The sequence below is a fragment of the Rhagoletis zephyria genome, unplaced genomic scaffold (assembly GCF_001687245.7).
Source record: "Rhagoletis zephyria isolate East Lansing unplaced genomic scaffold, Rhagoletis_zephyria_1.1 Rzeph_scaffold_06686, whole genome shotgun sequence".
NCBI classification, from domain to species: Eukaryota; Metazoa; Arthropoda; class Insecta; order Diptera; family Tephritidae; genus Rhagoletis; species Rhagoletis zephyria.
This window is the reverse complement of record NW_016163769.1, coordinates 25,438-34,842: the sequence shown is the minus strand read 5'-3', so window position 1 is coordinate 34,842 and position 9,405 is coordinate 25,438. Positions and strand designations below refer to the sequence as shown.

General features: G+C 34.6%; 1 protein-coding gene across 1 annotated transcript; it reads right to left on the bottom strand.

Annotated features, from left to right (window-relative positions):
• Nucleotides 1–3,889: 3,889 nt before the first annotated feature.
• On the bottom strand, nt 3,890–4,910 carry LOC108373431 (homeotic protein ocelliless-like). The gene has a single exon (XM_017629306.1). The coding sequence runs from the start codon at nt 4,660–4,662 to the stop codon at nt 3,892–3,894; it is 771 nt and encodes a 256-aa protein (XP_017484795.1). The 5' UTR covers nt 4,663–4,910; the 3' UTR covers nt 3,890–3,891.
• Nucleotides 4,911–9,405: the final 4,495 nt, after the last annotated feature.

The window sequence follows — 9,405 nt, the reverse complement described above, 5'->3', positions numbered from 1 at the left end:
CTAAATACGGCTTACTTTAAGTATGTCTTGGGTGAGGAATATAAATCGACAATATGAAGTGGGTTGATGCTGCTCTGGTGTTATGGTGTATGTGTATGTGTGTGTTTGTATGTAAATAAGTCAATTATTTCTGGCTGCGTTTAGCTGGTAAATATATAAAAGATTCAATGGGATAAATATGCATGTACTTTTTCCTTGGGAAAGCATATGAAAAGTGCATGCGGAATCTTGGGAATTCGTGGAGAGAAAGGTACGGTTGCGTTGAAAAATTAATGCCGTTGGTGAGGGGAAATAAAAGAAAGCGAGAGAGAGAGACAAAGGTAAAGATTAAACAAAGACAAAGATAGAGTAAAGATGACAAAAAAGATAAATGTAAAGATAAAGATGTAGAAAGAATAAAAGGTGAAAAAACAGATGAAGATGAAAGTTAAAGGTAGAGATGAAGGTAAATATGAAGGTAAAAATAAAGATGAAGATCAAGAAGAGAAAGATGAAGATAAATATAAAGGCAAATTTAAAAATGCATATAGCGATAAAGATAACGATAGATAAAAAGGCAAAGATGAAGACAAATACAAAGATAAAGATAAAGGTAACGATACAGGTTAAGGTAGCGAAGAACACATAGATAAATATAAAGGTATATACAACAAGACGGAAGTAAAGTAAAATATGAAGACAAAGATAAAGGTTAAGGTAAGCTAATGGTAAAAGTAAAGATATATTTACATAGATGAAGACAGATATAAAGATAAAGGTAAAGATTGAGATAAAAGTAAATACAAAGTTGCAGACAAAAATAAAAATAAGACAGATATAAAGATAAAGGTAAAGATTGAGATAAAAGTAAAGACAAAGATGAAGACAAAAATAAAAATAAAGGTAACGATAACGATAAAGATAAAGTTGAAGGTAAAGGTAAAGTTAAAGATTAAAGTAGTTCTTAAGGTAAACGAAAGATAACCATGAAGACTAATATAAAAATAAAGACGAACATAAGAAGATAAAGACGAACGTAAAGATAAAAATGAACACAAAGATACCGATAAAAGTAAAAGCAAAGGTACAGGTAAATGCAAAAATAAAGATTTAGATAAAGAAAACAGACATAAAGATAAACATAAAGATCGAGAATTATTATTTTAAAATTGCTGCAGTCTGAAAAGCAAATGAAGTAATAAGAACGAGAAAAAAGATTTTGACCAAGGCGAATTCATACAAGACGGGGACCGTAACAGTTACAACTTTTACTAAACAGTTATTTTTTGACCTTTGACCTTTTTTGACCTTTATTTAATGGCTCCTTAAATAACAGTTATTTCCGATTTTTATTATATAAATCCAAAATAACAATTATTTTTTATTTCTATTTAAATAATCTGCAAATAAAAGTTATTTTTAATTCTTTAATAAAATGTCTTAGATAACAGATATTGAAGACTTGTATTTATAAAAGTCATAAATATAAATCAGTCACTGACTTTTATTTTTTAAATCATACTTATAATAGTCATTTGTATATATAAGGCGTAGTAAACTGTGTTTGTTCTCCTACACCTTCTTAACTGCGAAAACTGATAGTGACTTTTATACGTACGGATTTAAAAATAAAAAATTTATAAAAAGTAAAATATAAAAAGTAAGTCACTGACTGATTTTTATTGATAACTTTCATAAGTAAAAGTCCTCGATAACTCTTATCTAAGACATGTAATGTAAAAAATCAAAAATAAGAGTTATTTGCAGATTATTTAGAAAAAAATGAAAAGTTATTGTTTTTTTGGATTTATAAAATAAAAATCATAAAAATTATTTTTTTTTTTTAATTTCGCATAAAATCTACAAATAAACATATATTTTTATATTTGATTCTCAGTAAAAAAAAGAAATCGATTGCTATGTATCACTTAGTTATAGAATATTTCCTTCATAGTAAATTTTCCAATGACAATTTGCATCAATAACTGTTATGTTCTGTCCCTGATAAACTGTGGAGATTTTGACACTGCCTTATTTTTCAAAATTGCCTTTAAAATTTTGTATAAGACAGCAGTTAGTTTTTATTTGACTTTCCCCCAAAGTTTTAGTTTTTGTTCGCAATATTTTGGCATAAACTTTACATTACGTAACTTCCCAGAAAACCAAAAAATTTGAGAATAAAGAGGGAAACAAAAATAAGTTTTTTTTTTGCATGCCAAATAAAGCAAATTCAATTCACTCCCCAGTAGCGGTGTTTTCTGTACGTACCCATTCGCGCACGGCACCAGCTTGTCGCTACATACCTATGTATGTATGTATGTATGCATGTGCTTCAATATATATTTGTCAAGCTGTAAATCGAGAAGGTTACCGTTGTGCGCGAAAAGGAGCAGCTGTTGCTTACGAATTCTATGAAGTATACGGACTTTTATGGCTTCTGGAATGACGGTGTGGTTGTAGAATGGTTAACGCAGCAGCGTCGGGGTGCTACTTTAAAAGTTGGCTGCGTTGCTGCACTTAAGCGGATTAATGCAAATTGAGTTAACACTTTTGATTGGTCGTGTCGGGCGGGCAATCGCTTTATGATTTCTTGCCATTTTTGGCATTAAGCATAAAATAATTATTAATTAATTCACAACTGAATTTGAGTGTATAAAATCAAAATGTGTTTGGCGGTAGCTAAAAAAACGTACGGCGGTGTTTGTGTGTGTGTGCGCAAGTGAGTACTTGTTTTAATTATAAATTCATGGCATATGCATGTCTAGAGTTTGCCGGTTTATTTGATTCTATTCGCGAAAGTTCTTTTAGTTAATATAATTTTTATTGGGCAGCGGATTTCACGGCCAGGTTGTGTGGAAATTTTTTTCAAGCAAATAATAATGAAAGATAAGAGATGATGTCGAACACGACAACCGCATCTACGTGAACGAGAACAAGACGCAGTATCTCAGTATAAAATCATAGGAATACTTTAGCAAAAGTTCTACACCCAACTACTGACTAAGATACCAGCAATTTCTATAGATATCAAATTTAGATATCACTTAAATGACAACAAAGCAAACGGCTAGTGATGTGCTGAGTCAATGCTTTTAAGTGTTGATTGATATTCGGTACCGATTTCAAAAGTATCCAATACTCTCGATACTCGGTACCGAAACATTTAGGTTTCGATTAAAAGCGCACATAAGCCAAAAATATGAAAAAAAAATGGTTCAGGGAGACACGCCTATCAAAACTCGATACTGATTCAAATGAAAGATGTACATATGTATGTCAGTTCGAGGCCATAAGGCTGAGAAACTCTTACTTTGAAGCATTTTTGTTCCAGCTGAATTGGAAGATATCATTTTTGTAGGCCTGGGGGCAGATTCTGTAACCAGTTAGCGACAATTTTCGAATCGGTATCGGTTTTGTTGACATATGATATGAAATATTTTTACGTCAACATGTGCGATATCGATCCGAAACTTGTCGCTAACTGGTTACAGAATCTGCCCCCATCCGTCAAAGCATTTTTCTTGAGCCTAGGATCGACTAATGTTAAAACTGATAAAATAGTATTTCTCTGTTGCGATAAGTTCAATTGTTTTATTAGTAATGAAAGTTTTTTCTAAACTTGAAATTCATACAATGGCGAAGGTTTAATGTAAAGAATCGGTATCGGGTACCGAAAAGGAAGTATTGGGTACCGACAATTCAGCACATCACTACAAACAGCTGTATTTGTCAAACAAATGACCCACTTGAACGGTCACTGTATCTTAAAACCACACACATAACGAAACTCTAAATGTAACGGCAGTAAACCTGTTCCATGTGTGGAAATTAATGAATAAACCCGTTAAATACAAAATTTATTTCAAGCACCGCACACACCAATTGACACACCGAACTGGTGGTAGCAATGACCTACCTTTGATACTTCAGCATGGCGCGTGGCAGCAGAAAACTCCCATTCTCCGACACTTCCGTTGTACACTTCCCATGCACCGGCGCAATTTCTTCGCATGCGTTGGCAACTCCTCCTCCTCCTCCTTCTCCATTTCCTCCTTGAATGCCAATCGCATCAGCGGCACCGGCACAACCACCACCACCACCACCACCACCAACACAACTCCTCCCCAATTCCGATGACGGTGATGCGTTGCGCGAATGCACTAAAAGCGCACCAAAGCGTTGCATGTACGTGTAGGTCAGTTCGCCGGAATGCTGACGACGCAAATAACCATTCATATCACTGCTATGGCCACTATGCTGACTACCGCGTTCACTGCTGCGACCGCTGCTGCTGTGTAAGCTGCCGTGGCTGCGATTGCTGTGCGACGAGGCGAATGACGCTGCACCGCCGCCGCGATAGATTGTTTTAAGCGTATTATGCTGGGGCTGGCTACCACTGCCGGCTGTGGACGATGTTGCTGATACTTTCGTAGTGACTAAATTTGTGCTGAGGAGCGCAGCGATCGGCCTGACCTGACTACCAACGACTTTTTGTACTGCCGCTTCTTCCACTAATTCTTCGCCATCATTATTGTAGGGCAGCGCTTGAATTGCATCGAAATTGTATGAATTGAAGTAGGCTTGCTCGCGCGTGCGTTTCATTTTGGCTGCCTCTGAGGCGTGGTCATCGAAGGCGGTGGCACTTTTTGCTTCGCTCAGCGGTGGCTTGTTGCAAATGGGCATTTTGTTGGCAGTGGTGGCGGTGGCGGTGGCGTTGACGGTGGTTTTGTAAGGCGTCTTGGCGTGGGGGCGTACCCTCAGCTGCTCCGTGGCACGTTTGCGCTGGCTGTGGCTATGGCTGCGGTGTATATGTGGCAGTGGGGCAGGTGGATGCAGTTGGCTGGCAGTATGAACACAATTGTGGTGGATATTTTGGCAGTGTTGTTGTTGTTCACAGTATTATTGGCAGTGGATTTGCACTTCTTGTTTGTCTGCAAATGAAAGAATAGTGCAAACAAATTGCATTAATAAATATTTGTGCACTTTTTTTTTTTATATATATTGCGAGATACCCACGAAAATTTTTGGAAAAATATTAAGACTTCTGACAGCTAGACCGATTTAAAAACACCTCTAAAAATTTCAGGCATTTGATTCCGTTAATATAAATTTTAAACAATTGTTTATGCAGACATTTTATGCTTACACTTTTCTATCATCTGAAGTAATTTATTAGAAAAAATATTTTTAAAAACTAATTTTATTTAAATAAAACTCGATTTAAGAAAATATTTTCAAATAGGTCCTGCTCAAGAAAATCTTAATATTTTTCCTAAATATTCTGGTGGAAGCCTTAAATTATTTTTAATTTTATACTTCCAATGTAAAAGCAGTACGGTTTGGTTTTGTATGGAGAGTGATGCACCCTAATGTATGTATATGGTTTAATTAGTCTCATGACGAGCGTGTTAACAGCGCGCTTTTATAAAACCCCGAAAAGCTGCAGGCGATGGCAAATACCGCTGCCGGCGCAACGCTAACGAAAGTAAATAAAACTTTCGTCTAATTTTCGAGTTTTGAATTCGACAACTTTTTACTTCATTTCATTCATTTTTGCTAATCATTTCACTTGTATATTATTGCTTAATTTGGCTGGTATGCGCTCGAGATAGGGCGACTTGAACGTCAAACAAACCGCTGTTGTATAGCAAAGCGGCCTAGCGTGCGCGAATTTTATTGGATAGGATGGTCGAGTTAAGCGCCAAGGCTAGCGTGCATAGTGCAAATTCCCGTCCGGCATTAAACATCCGCCTTGTGCTGGCTGGGCATGGCTCAACTTCAGCGCGCTTGTCTGAACTGGTTTCACACTTAAATGGATTATAAGCACAGAATTTGCTTGCAGTTGTTGGCAGATATGTAAATAATATTAATATGCAGCCGAACTACATACATACAAATATCCCTATACATATATATATATGTATAGTACATTAGACAGTACCAGAAAAAATGTTCACCGCTCACTTTCGAATCGAAGGTATTTCTGCAATGCAATTTCGCAAAAGTGTGCATTTAGCCGAATGCCCTTTTATATTTTTCTTCATATCTTCGGCATTGTCTGCAAGTACCCCGTTCTAGTTTTTATGTACCAGATCTCAGATCTTATCACCCTAATGTACCACCCTAATGTCAGGAAATTAAAATTCACCCAAAATCATAAAACTTCAGAACTTTTCTCTTCTCTTTTTTCTGAACTTTTTTTGGTGGTACGGTCTAATGTGCATACATATAAACGTGTGAGGTGCGGGTGGTGCTGCACTCTGCTGTTTTTACAACGCTTTTATCAACTTACAATGTTGTGTGTCCAGACCGCATTCATAGCAAAGGTATTTATCTGTTAAATTAGCAAAGTATGTGTGCTTCTTAGCTTTCGTCCCCAGCGTGTGTAAGTGCAACAAAACGGATATGGTTAGCTTCACATAGCTGCTTGAATTTTGTAATTTATGCGTTCGCCTTTGCTATTTAGTTGGTTTTGTTTGTTTGGTTTGAGATTTTTGGTTTGCTTTAAATACAGATTTTTTTTAGCGGCTACACAAGAAAAACAGCTTTGAGCTGCTTGTACTTGCGCGCTGGGGAGAAATGTTTGCCATGGAGCGGAATAAAAAAAAAACGCCTGTTAATTTTAAAACCTGTTGCCAATTTTATTAAATTTGTTTTCGAAGTCTCGATGTATCAAATTCAAAATTAGATTAATTAATAAAAGCATGACTTTAAGACAAGTCGAAAGATAGAACTTGTATTGATATTTTATAGATTTAACTGTAAATATGTGAAAAGTAAAAAGCTTCACAGGAGTAATTAATTGCTTTGCCAGATGATAAGATAAAACAAAGTAAGTGCGCCTGGGCCACACTGGAGAATTGAAACTTACGTTACATATCTAGTTTGTCTCATAATCAATATACACATGTACATACATACATGTGCTTTTGCTTAAAGTCATATTTTTAGCCTTTTTTCTATCTAGATCTCTACCTCTACCCTGTTCAATCTAATTAAATTTACGTTATTCTGTTTTCTTTTATCTTTATTTTTATCTTTATACCCTATCGATAACAAAATTGATAGTAACAGCTATCAAAATATCGATTATAAAATCGATAGCAAAACCGATTAGAAAATCAACAAAAAATATTGATAAGAAAATCCCTAAAAAATCGATAACAAAACTGATAAAAATATCGATAAAAAAATCGATGAAAAAATCGATGAAATATCAGTAAGAAAATGGATATCAAAATCGATTAAAATAACTATAACAACATTGATAAAAATATCGGTATCAAAATCGATAAAATATCGATAACAAAATCGATAAAATATTGATAAAAATATGGATTATTATATCGATTAGGTCCGAAAATATCGACAACAAAATCGATAAAAACATGGATTATAATATGGACTACTTCCAAAAATATCGATAACTAACTCGATAAAAATATCGATAACAAGACCGATACAAATATCGATTATCTCTAAAATCCCGTATCCCGTTCCCTGATTGAGTCTCTGTCTCTATCTATATACTTTTCTCTATAACTACCTTTATTTGTTTTTATTTTTTATTTTTATCTTTGCCTTTATCCTTTTCTTTATCTATGTATGTACTAAACTTTACTTTTAATCTTGTATTGGTCTTTTTCTAAGTATTATCCTTTAACCTTTTATTAGCAAATTTTTGTTAAATTAATACCATTTGCATATATGTACTTAAGAAGCACTTGTTTCAGCCCCAACCATTTCCATGTGCAATTTCCGTTGAATTTTTTCAATTTACTTGCAACCAAGCAACCGCCGCTAGAGAAGTTTCACTTCAAAAACTTAATTTTTTTAGCAAACGTATATATCTAAATTGATATATGTATGCCCGTTTCCTTTAGTTAGATATACCGAAGTGGCTGCGAGACCTCCTTTTATGTTGCCTAAGTAATTCATTGTAGAACACTTAAACCCTTTAACTGCTATTTCTTTATGAAACTTGGTCAAAAAAGCATCAAAAAATTAAAGGGTTACATTTTTTTTTACTAATTTTTACTATAGGCCTCTTAGGGAAAGAATTTATATAAAAACCTATATAAACACATCGGCTGATTTTAAAATATTCAACAGCACCTACTAAAATTGCCTGCATAACAAGTTTGTACAACATTTTAACCCTTTGACTGCCTGTTTTAATAAACTTTCGCTGGCTCGGTTATATCGTACAAATGGATCCAAGCGTTCCAGCCCTAAAAGTATTCAACGCGGAACTCGCTGGTGTCTACTATCACCTCTTCTACGATCTATCCATTAATTTACCAATAAATTCATTAAACAAAGGTAAGTTATAAATCTAAATACATGTCGATTTGTTGCAAAAAAAAANATTTGAGGATTACTTACTAGTGCCATTATTTCAAATATTATTTGTCTTCGATTATGGCTGTCAAAGTCGTTGACATTTTGCATGTAATTATCATTTTAATTGAACTTTCTATTACAAACATAACAATAATTGTCACACATACACACGTGCATAGCTTGAAGCTAATTAGAAACAAATTGAGTCGAAGGAAATGATAAAAAAACAAAAACAAAGCGAGCGCGCTGAAACTGGTTGTAATTATAAAAGTGAACACCGAAAGCGGATACCATTGAGTCCGGTTCAAGAATGAATTGTATCTGTTTATAAGCTGAATGCTACTGCCTTTGAATCAAATAAAAATGGGTTTGCTATAATAAAACCGGCAAGCAATTTGTTACGCAATAATTTCAACAATACATCCTGGGAAAGTTTTCTGCAATTATACATACATACATAAGTATTTCTATGAGCATACATATGTATGTACATATATTTAAACCAAATAATATATTGGCGGATTTAGAAAAGTCACTTAACGATGCCATGTAGTCGAATTAAATCTTCGAAAAAGAAGGTTCTTAAAAAAAATTCAAGCACATTCTTCGAAGCGATTTCTATGATGGACTTGAACGGGACGGCGACAAGACTTTAAGACCTAACCGGTATACTAACGGGGTACTGGTGTGCATTAGCCATATGGCTAAGCTCGAAGCTCTGAATATAGATTTCTGTAGAAGCTGTAGAGTTGAGAAATATATAATCCATAATGTTATCTAATATGACAAGGCATTAACAGTGTAAAATAAATCATCTTACCACCCTGTCGGAAAAATCAACTAACTTCACAATGACAGCCAGTTAACTGGTAAAAAAGGGGTACAAAAGGATGAATTTTTTGGGGTCCACATTCAAAGGCTCTTAGATCAAAATTAGGAAACTTGTAAGCCTTTGAACAACTTATTAGCCATTGAGCCGGAAGGCAGTGCTGTGGTTGTCTTCGAGTAGAACTATGCCATGTGAAAAGTAGACAATGCATCATAAATATAAAAATTTAGAATACAAATTGTACAGTTCCGAAA

Bases quoted from the DNA above. Each gene is read 5' to 3' on its own strand.
- LOC108373431 (XM_017629306.1), bottom strand. From the start codon at position 4,662: ATGCCCATTTGCAACAAGCCACCGCTGAGCGAAGCAAAAAGTGCCACC.